Source organism: Anopheles funestus, chromosome X, assembly GCF_943734845.2.
Source record: "Anopheles funestus chromosome X, idAnoFuneDA-416_04, whole genome shotgun sequence".
Taxonomy (NCBI): Eukaryota; Metazoa; Arthropoda; class Insecta; order Diptera; family Culicidae; genus Anopheles; species Anopheles funestus.
In genome coordinates, this window is record NC_064597.1 from 15,222,698 (window position 1) to 15,237,755 (window position 15,058).

A 15,058-nucleotide genomic window follows, 5' to 3' on the forward strand; every position below is an offset into this window, starting at 1 on the left:
GAAACGAATCACAACCAAGTACAGTTGAACGTCGATTATCCGAGTGCGGATAACCCGGGCGCCGAAAATTGACAGCTGGTCTACCTTGGTGAACATTTGTACAGATGTAATTTTGGTTAATATTATTAAAATCGTCACCAAACGATATATTTGAAATGACTTTATTTTACGTTTTAAATTTTAATTCTCATTTGATAATATTTTGGTTGATCCAGAATCATTTTTAGCATCAAAAGGACCACCATAGTATAGTATATAGTTACTATATACGCTTAATATGGATATATAAATGACCTTGATATTAAAGAGATCCGTGGAAATCGATTAACCGGCATCAGTCCGGTCCCGAGCACCCCGTATAATCGACGTTCTACTGTACTGTACATGTCCGAGTGTACAATCAAAATAAGATTTAACTAGATTAAATTATAACTTACGCGGTTAAGGTCCATGGAATGGGATTTGATGCACCATCCATAACATAATTTATTATTTATTTCAAGTTTGTATAACGTAAAGAACCTTTCAAGTTCACATTCATCTTGGAAACTTGCAACAGAATAATATTTTAAGTAAAAATTAAACTTTAGAACTTCTCTCTCACTGCCTCTCTCTCACACACGCATACTTCTGTATATAAAACGATAATGTAAACAAAATAAAATCTTGGTTGCACATACCCTCTAGGGTGCTGCATCTTTTGTTTACATAGAACTATGTTTATGTGCATTGCAGTGTACCAAAAGCCGAACGCAATAGATAAGCATTGGCGTTGGACGAAACGGGATAGGGTGAAAGCTGGTGGCCCTTTCTAGCTAACGACAAGTAGACGCACTTTTATGCTTCATGCTTAGCTGCAAAGCGCTTTCCTGTTTTACACACAAACACACTCTCACTGTCTCTTCGTTTCCTTTGGCATACAATATTGTATACAAACCGAGAGTAGCACACGAACTAGCATGCAATATTGTATGCACAATGGTGAGCATAAAACTGGATCCAGCTTCCACCCGGGGATTCATCCTCACGTGCGTTTGCAATTTTTTTTTCTCTCAGTAACTTCAACTCCAACGGATGCACATCTTATGGCAATGATATTGACAATTTTATTATTCGTATCCAGTGAAGTATAAATAATAGTTACAAAAACGGCTTTATCTGCGTCCTGTCCGGTTTTGGTTTCGTTTTTTTTTCTACAGCAACCAAAACACGCTGAATCCATTTGTCTCAATGGTTATTATTTTTTATTTTTGGTTCACAGAACTATCTCGCGTTTTGTTTCTGGTGTGGTACGGTGTGCTTCAGTGCTACACCGCGAGCACACACGCATTTGCGCCGAAGCGTGCTGGGTTAGGGAAACAGAACATTAAAGCTAACTGAACTGGTTCAATGAAACCGAATCGGAAAAAGGCGATCAGTCTGCTTCTAAGCGACGCTTGTGTGGTTGTATGTGTTTTACTTTAAATTCTATTTGACTTTATTTGTCCAAAAGCATACTTTTGAGAGTTTTTTTTATGTGTCCTGTGTGCCTTTCGCTTTACCGCGTTCAGGCTACATATAAATATCTATGTATAGTATACTACACTGCTTTGTTTGTGTTTTTGTATAGTCTTACTGAGCTCGCACCAACATAGTTCTATTATTATAGCAACATTCTGCGAATGGAGATAATTTACAAACAAACCACCCGAAAGGTGTAGGAGTGTCTGTGGGGTGGTGATTTAAGAACCTTATCAATATACACCATGTGAGAGAAAAGAAGAGCTAGCCAGAAGAGAAAAGAAACATAAACAAAACAAAACGAAACAAATAGATAGAATTGTACAAATGGTCTTTCGAAGATTGTAACGTTTTGCGATGTGCATTATAAAACGAATACAAGAGAAAAAAAGAAAATAAAAAGATCACGGCGTGTTTGTGTACATTACGCTAACCGGCTTAGTTTGTACAGATGTACATGCTAAATACTTATGTTCTAACACTACCCTTGTACCTTCCCCTTTTTGCTTAACTCTCACATATCACACTGATTCATCTTAGTCCGTGTGAGGGATCACCTTTGCTTATGGGTGTATTTGGAAGGGAGAGTGAGATTAGCATTAAATGAGATTACGTTCTGCCGCTTTGCAGCCATACTTAGTCCGCCATCATCAGAACATTACTTTTACTGCTCTCTCCCCCCCCTCTCGCTCCACAAACTGTATCTACTATATTCGATATTTGTATTAGTTAACGATTTTATATCGCAATTGAGAGATTTTTTATATTATGGCGTATCAGAACACGTAACACCGAATTACGATTGACGATCTTTAACGACGGTTTGTGCACAATCCAAGATAAATTAAACATATTTTGGACGCTTAGAAAGAAGAACGGGGACCTTTCATAACACGATCAGTAGGCCACAATTTTAAGGCTAGTATGCCTTCTGAGGAGATTCAATTTGCGAGTAATTGTTTAACTGATTGTTTGATTCAAAGTGGGTATAGAGAGGCTAGGTGGGCTTATAGGTTTCACACTGTAGACATACTGAAAATAAATTTGACGTTTGTCGGTTTGATTGTGATACGAATACTTTCATTCTCATAACGGAATATCAATTGCGTGGTTCGTTAGATTTTTTTTTGCTGATAATTATACACACTTTTCGAAACAATTTCATTAATTTTATTTTTGATTGAATGCACGACCGCGAAGCGTGCATTCAAGTAAAGGGTAAACTTATTTGGTGGATCTTTGAACACCATTCGCACTCGAAATGATTCACACACATTTATTCACAAAAGATCGAACCCACAAACGCCAAATTTTAATTCATGTTTCTACAGCGCCGATGTCGTTAGGGATAAGCCCACCGAGTATCTAAACCCACTTTGAATTGATTAATTGATTGCGATTGTAAGAGACTGTACCGATCAAGATGGCCGAATGGAATGTGATGCGCAAGTTCCTTGACACACTGCTGTTGTTTGTATTTGTCAGGGTGCACAATACGAGTTTTAGGTCTGGAGCGTAACTGGTGTATAGTCAGCACTCTAAGGCAAGTATTACAGTGAAGGAAAGCATAAAAGAAGACACAGTGCAAGAGAGACAGCGACACGGGCACAATGATGTACGGAGCACCGAAGATGGAAATTTTTTAACACTACGCAACTGTAATCACTAACACACTCTCCCACCTTCAAACAGGCTGCTAGTTCAATTCCATGCACAATAAGGAACGAAAAATAATCCCGTACCATTTTAATGCAAAGTAAGTAAACTTTCACTCCACACAACATCGTTTGCTGGATCGAACAAACGTGACTATAAAAACAAAAGCTAAACGATCAAATTAGTACAAAACAATACAATGTTGTACCACCGCTCAGTGGAGCGAGAGAGAGAGAGAGTGTAGTCTACCTTACGCTGCGTTAAGTGGCGATTTCGGTGCCGATAGCGTTTCAACCGACGGTGAAAAAGACGGCGGAGGTGTGGATGAGGATGGTGCAGGTGCCGGAGATGCTGGCGGTGGTGGGGGCCGTGAACCGTGCCGTGACGGTGGTGGTCCCCGCTCCGGTGGTGGCTGCTCTCATCCGATCGGGCCAAATTTGTTGGTGATTTTGTGCGATGCGCTCACAATCGCCATCTCATGCCGGGAGTCTAGATCACAGTCGTACAGACCGCTTAGCGAGTCCAGGCTGAGCAGACGGCTGCTCGCACGGGACGAGATGGACGTATCGTCCACATCCGGTGCGTTGTACAGTGAGTTTACATCCGACAGTGCACCTTCCGCGTCCGTTAGACCGGCCTCGTTCAGCAGGGATATGTTTTCCAGACCCGGCTCATCGGTAATGTAGCCAGTACTCTCTGCTCCACCTGGAAGTGGTCGATATACAAGGGTTAAATATGTTGTGCGTATTAAAATTGGTGAAAAGAAAAGAGCAATAAAAAAACCCTTGCTTACCTGTCGCCTCCTCCCGGCATTCATCATCGCTCCACTCGGATTGGCTTTCGACTGGATTCGAATCGAGCGATTGATGATTGTGGTGTGTGGAGCTGTTGTTGTCCCGTGTCCCACTACCTTCACGCTCTGCCGGTGCGCCATACTTTAGCTCGTCCGTAATATAGTTGCGATTCGCTGAACCAGTGCCCTCCGAGTTGCTCATACAACGGTCCCGCCGTTCGTGCGCTCGATGCTGCCGATTCGCACGCAGTCGACGTTCCTCATCAGCATCATCTTCATCCTCCTCGTCATCATCCTCATCATCGTCCTCGTCATCCTCCTCCTGGCCCTCCTCATCGACGTCGTCCTCGTCTTCGTCTTCCTCCTCGTCATCGGCACCGTGCTGATGAGCGTCCGCCAGATCAAGGTCACGCCGACGGTAGTGATGGTCGCTCACACTGCGCATATCCTCATCTGCCTCTATATTCGAGGAGGTTTCGTTCGTTGACTTTGTCGCGTGATACTTGCGATGGCGATGGTGCTGCTGCTGTTGCATTTGGTTAAGCTGTTGCTGCTGGTATGGAAGGGACTGTTGCATTCGACCCTTCTGGTCACTTTTGCGATAATCATGAATAATCTCACACGATTCCGTATCGGAAGTTTGGCTGGAAAAGTAACAAAGCACAAAAATAAATTGAGCGTTAGATAAGACAGTATTAAAAATCTTCCAATCTGGCTCCAGCTTTAAAGGCTGTTCAATTAAGAATAAAATGCTATTAATTTTAAAGCAAACAAAACCAAATAACTAATAAAGAACTACTTACAGATGGCTCGATTCTGATGGATTCTTGTTGCGCGTTGCCTCCTTGATTGCTTCCAGTGTGCCAGGATGCTTGGCGATGAGAATATTGTTCACATTTCTCACTCGTTCCAGTGAACCGTCATGATTCGGTTGCTGCTGCTGTTGCTGCTGTTGCTCAAAACCATTACCATTGACACCCTTTGCACCGGTGGGTTGATTTTCCTCTCGGCCCGCTTCTCCCATACCACCTCCATTCGATGCAGTCTGCCCGTCACCACTAACAACGGACACCTGGGCCAGCATTGGACGCGACTGGGACTCGTTCATGCGTCGCTGCAGCTCACGCTCGAATGGTGACTTTGGGTAGGTGGGGCCTTTCTCGTGATACTCGAAACTATTGCACGATTCACCCTTGTTGTGGGCAGATGATGATTTCGTTTCCACCGTGGTGCTCGTCACCTCGAAATCGTGCATGTTTGCGAAATCGATAGGGCTCATTTTCGGTGGTGACGTTGGATCGACCTGAATGTCACAGGGGTACAGGTATTGGAGCGGGTTGCTAACATTTGCCCCCGGGTTGAAGACGGAAGCGACCGGTAACGGTGAGTGTGGCTCACCATCGTAGTCTTCTCCCTCCGTGGTCTTCGAATAGCTCTCGTCGGACGAGCTAACCGACGGCGAGTGTGGCCGTGAACTAAGATCGTCCGTTGAGGACAGCTCACGACATTCGTCGAACTCTGTCGGTAGCTTCGGTAGTGGCTTAATATACTGCTTCAATACAGCTGCTGATTGACGCTGCTGTTGCTGATGCTGCTGTTGGTGATGATGATTGTGATGATGGTGGTTGTGATGGCCGTACTGATGTTGCTGCATCGGTTGATGATTATAGGACTGTTGCTTGCTGTGGTGATGATGTTGTTGCTGCTGTTGCTGTTGTGGAGTCGGTTGATGACGCACCATACCCGCCTGCGACATACCGTAAGCGTATCCTTGAGCGCCAGAAATGGCATGCGGAAACACGGTTGAGGCTGTGGCGTAACGGGGCGGTTCGTACATGGGTATTTGTTGCTGATGCTGCTGTTGCTGCTGAATCTGCTGGATAGGTTTGATGACCGCATTGCCAATGATACCGCTCGCACCGGAAGCCGAACCGAGCAGTGGTTCATTCTCCGACGCGGTTGCATATACACCACGATTATTAGGATTGTGACTAGCTACCTGACCGTGATGTTCTTGCTGCTGCTGCTGCTGACCACTGTGATGATGGTGGTGATGATGATGATTCCGTATCTTGTGCCCATTGTTTAGATGATCGCGTCCCAACAGCTGCTGATGGTGGTTAAAGTTATTTTCATCCAGATCGGTTACGTTGGGATTTTCGATTATGTTGAAGTTTTCCCGTATGTTGTAACTTCCCGTGGGTAGTTGTACACTGTGACTAACAGTCACTGCCTGTTCCTGCTGCTTGTGCTGTGGCTGCACGTGATGGTGATAGTCGTAGTTACGCTTGCCGTAGTTTTCCATACCATGAAAACCGCTGCTCATGATGTGGTTGTTGTTGATGTTGTTGTGCTGTTTGTAAACGCCCTTCGGTTGATGCTGCTGTTGCTGTGGTGGTTGCGTTGGGTTTGAATACGGTTGCGGATAGTGGAACGACTGCATTGCATTTTTGGACACCTGTCCCTGATTATGCAGATGTTTCATCTGAAGCTGTTGGTTTTGAGCCATTTGTTGTTGCTGTTGTTGTTGCTGCTGCTGTTGCTGATGAAGCAGATTAGGGCTTTCGAGGAAGTTGTAACTTTCCTTCTTGCTGCTGTAGCTACCATCGTGTTGCCACCGACCATTCTTGCCTGTTGCAGTTTCCAGCTCTAAACGTTGCTTCATCTGATAGTTTGGACCCTGCTGTTGCTGTTGCTGCACTAGCCCAGGCATATTCCCATTCGGACCTACCATATACGGATGATGCAGTGCGGTTGCTCCAGCTCGGTCACGACCTAGCGATGCGTTACCCGTACCACCAATGCTACCACTAGTGTCTCCCGTACCATTGCTCGCACCACCACCACCACCACCAACCATTGCTAGCACAGCCGTCGATCCTGCATCGACGGATTGCTGAACGATAGTGGCAGTACCACTCGCAATACCATTCGTGCCAAGCCCGGCGGCAGCAAACAGATGCTGCTCGTTTTGTTCGCACAGAAAGTACGTCACCATATCGCCCTTTCCCTTCACCTTAATCTGTCCGCGGCAGCGAAACTCAAAGTGTGATCCCTGCAGACTATCGACGACCTCTTGCGTAACCTGCGTGTAACCCGGTATGCCGGTCGAATCCATACGTGACGCCACGTTCACCGTATTGCCCCAGATATCATACTGTGGCTTCCGTGCACCGATAACACCGGCGACAACAGGGCCCACATTAACGCCGACCCGCAGCATAAAGTTGTTGTACGAATTTTCGTTAATATTCTTCAGCGTCACCCGCATCGCCTTCACGAAATCGATCAACGCCGTCATGAGGCGCCGCATCGAACCCGGCTCGGTCGGTAGCATCTTATGCTCCGGGATGAGCCCAACCGCCGCCATATACGTGCTGCCGACCGTTTTAATCTTATCGATCGCATGGAACCGTTCCTCGCACAGCAGTTCGTCGAAGTCGGCAATGATTTCGTTCAGCAGTCGCAAACACTCCACGCCCTGGTTGGACCCGTCCAGTTCGGTGTAGAACTCGTGGAAGTTGGGCACACTGCAGAATATCACACCGACCTTGCTGTAGCTTTGGTGATACAAATCCTGTCGCATGGTCGCCTGGTGGAATGAGAAGAGCACCGTTCTTAAAAGGGTTAGCACAACGCAACCATCCCGCACCCGTATGACCCCACTCCCCTTTCTACGTGTACAACCACTCACAACAAACCTTTACAAAAATAAACTATCCCTTATACACCTACGAAACGTTTCCGGGCTTACCATGTTGCTTCGGGCGAACTGATTGTCAAGGAAGTGTGCGGCTACGTGCGATGGTAGCAGATTGTATAGTATCCGTCGATTCGATTGCTGCAGTACAGACATTTCTTTCTTTTCCTGCGATGCTTGCAGCTGCCAGAGGAAATCCAACCGTGCCGTCCACTCGACCTGCCGACCATGTGCCAAGATGGCGATCATGAAGATGAGAATGCGCGCGACTGAGATCGTGTGCAGCGGAATAGCCGATTCGACACGCTGATCGTAACAGTCGAAGATGTTTGCGTGTGACAACTCGATAAACAGACAGTATACCAGACCCATCAGTGTGACCAGGACCGTTTTGATCAGTATCGGCAGTCTGGAGAAGTACAAAATGTTAACCGATAAGCAACAGATTGTTAAAATATACAAAAAAACGGTTAGACTTACCGCAGAAAGATCGATACGGAAAGGAACGAATAAGCCGCCGATAAGGCAATATACTGTGGAAGAGCACACTTCCGATGGCTGTAGTTATTAAGCGGCTGTTGGTGGCCGGTCCAGAGATTCGGTTCGTTTCGGTGCAGCTCTCCCGCACTCATGAGAATGTCGCTCGATCCTGCCGGTCCAAGCGATTCCACACTGGGGACACTTTTCGTGGTGAAGTTTGTCGTGCATGGATGATCCGATAGGCAGGTGAACTAACGTCCAGGAAGAGAATAATCATCTCCGCTTAGTGATGCGTTCTGTTTTCATTCGCCTTCGCGCTATCTTTTACTTACCACATTCACCTGACCGACGGAGTAGAGCAGCACGATGGTGAAAATGGTGATGGCCAGTCGCAGTGAGAAGCTTTGCGATAAATCCCAAAAGATCCACTTTAGTCGCACAGCCAGCAGCAGCATCAGAATGGCGCTGATCCACACGAACGCGGTTAGGAACAGTAGCAGTAGAATAAGCGTGCGCGGTAGTGCCGATATCTGCCGATGTGTATGAAAATACATTTAATAAGCAAAGTTGGGCAGCAAAACACACACATCCACGATAGCTCACCTGCAAACCGGCACTCAGTATGAGTAGCAGCAAACTGCAACCCATCGCTGTTGTGAAGCCAAGATCAAAGTCCTGATGGTACTGGCGTTCCTTTTCCTTCTCGCGGAACTGCAACGAAATGCGCTTCACATGTACCGACTTTTCCCGGTCGACGCTCCGTGCCTCGATCGCCTGCGACAGAAACTTGTTGACGCGGTTCGTCGGTTGATGGTAAACACTCGAGTGACGCTTTTTAAACGGTCGCTTAAACTTGTCCGTCACTTTATTCTACGCGTGCGGTAGCAGACAAGCCAAACAAACCCATGGAAGTGAGAAAAAAATCGCATCAAGTTAGTAATGTTGGCCAAATTGGGAGGGAAAAATGGGGGAAGGGTGGTCATGGGGATAATGTAATAATGTAATAAAACCAAAAAAAACACAGAACGACTGCTTCCAAAGACTATTCGCTTCGGTACCACAAAACCAAACAAAAACCAAATCGATATCGTCCTGGATAAGGGTGCAGGATACGTGAGTTTTTTCGATGGCACGGCATCGGTTTGCGGTCGGAATTAGTTTACAAGATAGCGCGTCATGGACACGATAAAAACCGTTCAGGTGCACTATACTCTAGAAGGTTTCCTATGGCTAAAGACGCTAAAACAACGCAACCAACTACACACCGTGTGAGCACCACACATAAACAAAACCGTCTGCTGTCTGCTGCATGCGTCCGATGAATTCTCGTGCAGCTAGAAACTAGTTTGCTAGTCTAATGGTAAAACCATAGCATTGTAACAGATATGCGTCTAACTAAAACCGCGTTAAAACAGGCCACACGATCATGATTGCAAATAGCATGCAGCATTTAGAAGACGAAAGAAATGGAGACGGGTACGAAAGATACAGTACATCAAGAGTTAATTTTTTTTTTTGCGATCGCATTATGTTACATTTTACCAACGAACAGACTTTTGATGATGTTAAGTGTTCCACTGTATCTTTGAGGTACTGTACTTGCAGGTTAATCGTTGACGTAATATGAACACATTTCACCTTTGCTTTCCCATTCCCTTTTTGTTAGACACGAACGGCGACTTTATGCACATCAACGAAAATTTCGCTGAAGCGAAGAAGTTGCGGCCAGACACAATCTGGGTACGGCAATGAAGTTAAATGAGGTGGAAACGATCAGTTTGGAGTGGGCCGCACAACATGTAGATGAGCTTGAAGAACAACCAGCGTGGGACAATGTAAGTGAAAAGATGAGAAACAAAAGTGTGCAAACACATAGAAAAAGGAGCAATGTTTCGGGAAGGGCATATGCGTGCGTAAATCAATAACTATATAAAACCCATAACAATGATCTGCTGGACATGAAAGCGCAACGACATTTGAAAGTGAAATGGAATACAATAAATAAAGAAACTTCTATTATTCAACGCAATAACTAGTGTGTCAGTCGTTGTAGGCGATTGGCAAAAGGCATTAGTTGAAACATTGAAAAAGAAAGACAAAAAGCTACTGCTTTTCGATGAAGCTTCGTGCTTCTCTTTGCTTAAGATAACACTCAAAATTCAAAAACCAAAACAAACATAATGTAAAATAAATCAAAAAGAAATTAACACTAGTTGCACTAGTTGGGCTGGACACTAGACTAGAATGGCAAACAGGATAGCGAGAGAAAAAAGAGAACGAGAACGGTATTAGAGTAAGAGAGAGGGTAAGAGATGAAAAAAAGTGAAAGTAAACAACAACAGAAAAAAACACAACTTAATAGTAAGCAGTAGTCCTCACGTTTGTTGCACTCAACTCCGACTCGTAGAGCGAAACCCTGGATTCGACGGTGCCGGTATTACCTCCTCCGCCGCCACTACTACTACCCACGCCTCCACCGCTACCAGTGAAACCTGCCCTGGCAACGGCAGGATACGGGCTAGCGTGCAGGATGCGCTGCAAGTGAAGTACCTGCGGGTATTCGTGGACGCTACGATTACGAGAAGAAAACCAGGGGCGGCCGTACGCAAAACACATTTTCGGTTGATCACTATGAAGCGAAAACGGGATGCAGCAAAATTGTGGCATAATGTGGATGTTGGCATACAAATGGGATGTGGCCTGTGGTGTGTACATTATTGGGAGTAGTGCTCTGTGTAGGTTAGCCCCATCCGATAGTGCAAAACAAGAAAACAAAAAAATAAAACAAACAAAACAATTGCGTGTTGAGCACACTGTTGTCATGCTTTAACTTGCAATGTCTTTAAAAAAGAATCAAAAACTTATGCTCACTTTGTTGCCGCTTGCAACCCATTGGCTGCATTACTTTGCTATTGCAAACGTTTGCCAATTGTGCTGTACAGTCGATAACAGGTGACTAATTTGAATATCGAAAATAACAATAATTTCGAAACATTCTTCATACAACAAAACGAGCACAAAAATAATCTAGACGATAAGTTTTCCTTCTTCTAGCGACACCGGATATGCTATGCGATAGAGAGGGTATCATTAAGCAGTGAATGGTAACTGATCCTGTGCGAAGGGTGGGAGAGCGAGTAAAGGGCGGAATGGTTTGTAATGGGCGCGCTTTGATGAAACGTTATTGCGTGTTGTTTTGTGTACTATAAATATATGCATTACTGTAATGATGCTTTTTGCTACGATTTACAATGAAAATTTGCCGGAACTTACCGGATCCTAAAATTAAAGAGAAGAGAAAGAAAAATAGCATAATAAACATAATACAATATTTACACTTAAAGGTTGCCGGGGGGTTGCGCGCAGTGAGGGTGAAAAGAGAGACTATTTTTTGTATTTCTTGCCCGTGAGAAAATTGTGGGAAATATTCGGAAAAGAATGCAATTTTGAAAATTTTAAATCCGGTTTCACCTTGCTTGGGCGTATTACAACAAACAAATCATACACACATGGTACACAACATCAAACAGAGAACGGGGAAACGAATGGAATACGATCATGGCTGCTACAATAACGGACACCAACTATGGACACACACTCGGAACACACACACAAACACATGCAAAACAAAAATTGGTATTTGCAGACAGGGATATTATCTTCCGACAAATTGGAAGGTTTGGATAACACATTTTTCTGTAGCAGTAGATTACATCCCGCCATTCGATTTTGTGTAACGCCGATATCAGTGGTGAGCATGGGAGAAAGTTAACACCACAGGTTGACACGATACACAAGACAGTAGGTTTTACACTTATATCCGGAATCAAAACTGATTGGCGCTAAAAAAAAACCAAAACAAATCAACAACCGCATGATGGCTAAATAAAGATTACCTTGCGTGCATTCTTGTCCAAAAAGAGACCACCACCGCCGGTACTGCTGGATCCACCGGCTCCACTACATCCAGGGCCACCGACTCCGCTACTACCCGCACCGCCACTAGTGCTGGGATATGGTGAACCGGCACCTCCCGTTGCCATGTGGGAAAAGGGAACCGGCACGGAGTATTTGATCGTATGCAGCAACTGTACCACCACGTTCGAAACATTGCGGAAGGAAAGTTTGCGCCGGTTGGCGGCACCTAGCGCGGAACGGACACCGAGCGTGTTGAGCATTAGTGGCTGTTAGGGGAGGGGGGTGGGGGGGAATGAAAGAAGTGTTAATTAATCCTCATAAATACATCTAAATCATGTTTTATATACAGTACCTTCCGCCGATGGGCAGGTGGAACGATAAAGTACGTATCGATCTCGTTGTCCCGCAAGTACGAATCACGGGTATCACCGTGTCCGGCTTCCACCTCGTACTCCCCACCGAGAGCATCGAGTGTGGCGCGTGTCACATGCACCCGGCCAGGCTCGCCACCACTCTCCATATGGTTCGCAAGCGTCACATCGTTCGACCATACGTCGAACTGCCACTTGCGCAAACCAAGCACCCCGCAAAGCACACGCCCAGAATGGATGCCGACGCGCATATTCAGTATCACGTCCGTCTGCTCCACCACGGATGCGATCGCATCGATCATATCCAACCCCATCTCCACAGCGCACCGTGCATGGTCTGCCCGGGGATCCGGTATCCCCGATACGCAGTAGTAACAATCGCCAAGGATCTTAATACGCAAACAATGGTTATCGTGTGCGAGCTGGTCGAATCGACCGAACAGTTCGTTTAGCAAGCGCACCAGCTCCTGTGCGCTGCACTGGGACGCTAGCACGGTGAAGCCGACTATGTCCGCAAATAGGATGCTCACATTCTCGTGCTTTTGTATGTAGATTTTGTGAAACTGTCCTTCGACCGGTGAGAGGATGTCGTTCTTCATTTCCATCGCGACATGCTGCGGTAGTACGGAGAGCAGCAACCGTTCTAGCTTCTCATTTTCATCCTCCATTTCGAGCCGGGCCGCGATACAGTTGCGTGTGTCCAGGAAGGCACGACGCTGGGCACGTTCCATCATTACGTTCACTACGAAGCCGGCCACATTTACACCCATGAAGATTACCATATTGGCCGCCAACTGCAACGAAAGGTAGAAATAGAAGGTTAAAAAACAATCCTTCTAACGAAAACTAGCTAAAGAATAGGGAAAGTCTTGCAGATTCCATACTTTTAGGCGTTTATCGGTGCAAAAATAGCTTGTTTGTCTACTTCGAATTTCGGATTTAATCAATACGCACCTGTTGGTAAGCGAGATACTGAAAGTTGCCGGTGTAGATGTTATACCCGGTAAGCCCGATATGTATCGAGGGTAGTATGAGACCGAATAGCGCAGCCTCCCAGATTTGCAGTGGCATCATTGCGTACGAAAGGAAGATCACAAACACAATCTGCCACACACCTTCCGCCATTACCTCGCGTGTATCCACCGGGAAGACTATGCCTACGGTCGGCATCGAGATGAAGCAGAAGGCGGCAGTAAAGAACAGAATGCCATAGCACAGGTATGGCAGGTGTGAATCGCGGATCAGTCGGAACTGCAACAGACCCAGCACCACCGTAAACAGTAAACACATGAAGGTGTTGAATACGTTCTGTAATGAGAGAAAACACACATTTTAGTTCGGTTGTGAAATTTTTGTTTTGTACCTTTTTTTTTTATTTTTCGCGCGTGTGCGTTTGTATTGAGAATATTCCACCGTAATATTGTTTGCGCGCATTCAACAAAACGGCTACTCATGTTTGCAAACCTTCGGCACTTCTATGTGTGAAGGTCCGAAATGTCCGAATGGGGATGTTGATCCAACATCCGCAAACGTTCACACAATGTAAAGAGTGATTGCCGAATGGCGCAAACACACAGGCACGTCATCGTGAGGATGGTTAGATGGCTTGCGTACTTACGTGCAGTGTTGGTGCTTGATTGTAGCCTAAACTAAGTCCACCCATTACGCCGCACAGTATGACCACTAGCGCCACCACACCGGTGACGGAGAAGCGCTGCAGCTTGAGCGTGTATCGCTGGTACAGACTTTCCAGTTCGTTGTTTTCGAAGCGCAGCTTGTTCCAGGGCCGTCCGCGGGCCGCATGCACCGCGTGATCCATCGTGGAAGGATTAATTTCCTGCTGTGTCCAATATCGGTGCCGGGTGTTGTACACTGGCCTACGTACTATATTAATAGCTGCGTTGCGTTTAACGACGACTTGCTTTCAGGAGTCGTCTACAATGTGAAGGTTGAGCGAACCACCTTCTTATCTAAATTCCAAGGGTGATCCAAATCTTCTGTGAAATAGAAATAAAGGAAAACAACAAATTAAAAAGATGCAATGCGTACGATGTGTGAGTGACAATCGGTCAATGTCATACATATCTTCCCAAAAATGTAACGTCAACGACTCGACAGTCAAAAGTACACCGAACATGCAACCATCTAGACAAGACAACCAACCTAACAATGGAACACACAAACTCCCAAACTGGTACGCACTGGACGAAGGAAAATATATTATCACGATCTGGGACACCTGCTGATGTGATATGAAACTTCATTTCCTCAACATCCGGTTGGGTTTTTTTTCTATTCCAAGGATCAAGCGTCGCACACAAACACGCGACCTCAGTTCAAGAGACTCTAGAATCGTTTGTTTGTTTCAATTTCTTCTCAAGTGTCGAGACGAGCGCTGCTCAAGTGGTGAGTTTTTCAAGTATTAGCCGACCGAAGGGCGTCAGAAATTCACCTAGAACGCACAATATTTACTTTGCTGGAGCGCTCGTTCGCATCAGCATCGGGAAACCAAGTCAATCCTCCGGCTTGCGCCTACACAACGGAGAAATGATTTGCTTCCGGGCCAGAAAGGATCAATTAAACAACTCATTATCAGCCGTTACCCTCATCACATATGTACGACCGTGTTATTACGACTGT

General features: G+C 45.6%; 1 protein-coding gene across 8 annotated transcripts in view; it reads right to left on the minus strand.

The window, feature by feature from the left end:
• Nucleotides 1-1,083: 1,083 nt before the first annotated feature.
• Nucleotides 1,084-15,058, minus strand: part of LOC125766985 (Ca(2+)/calmodulin-responsive adenylate cyclase) — a 39,447-nt gene continuing 25,472 nt past the window's right edge. For 6 of the 8 annotated variants that reach the window (XM_049433168.1, XM_049433158.1, XM_049433175.1 and 3 more), the window contains exons 4-14: nucleotides 14,037-14,415; nucleotides 13,373-13,726; nucleotides 12,400-13,212; nucleotides 12,026-12,313; nucleotides 8,733-8,999; nucleotides 8,462-8,659; nucleotides 8,130-8,380; nucleotides 7,704-8,058; nucleotides 4,753-7,541; nucleotides 3,950-4,593; nucleotides 1,084-3,861 (exon numbers count right to left, since the gene is read on the minus strand). In XM_049433168.1, coding sequence (XP_049289125.1) covers nucleotides 3,575-3,861; nucleotides 3,950-4,593; nucleotides 4,753-7,541; nucleotides 7,704-8,058; nucleotides 8,130-8,380; nucleotides 8,462-8,659; nucleotides 8,733-8,999; nucleotides 12,026-12,313; nucleotides 12,400-13,212; nucleotides 13,373-13,726; nucleotides 14,037-14,237 — 6,447 coding nt within the window. In that variant the 5' untranslated portion in view covers nucleotides 14,238-14,415 and the 3' untranslated portion in view covers nucleotides 1,084-3,574. Of the gene's footprint in view, nucleotides 3,862-3,949; nucleotides 4,594-4,752; nucleotides 7,542-7,703; nucleotides 8,059-8,129; nucleotides 8,381-8,461; nucleotides 8,660-8,732; nucleotides 9,000-10,508; nucleotides 12,006-12,025; nucleotides 12,314-12,399; nucleotides 13,213-13,372; nucleotides 13,727-14,036; nucleotides 14,416-15,058 lie in introns of those variants that run through there. The other 2 variants (XM_049433213.1, XM_049433222.1) reach the window with 2 other exon arrangements.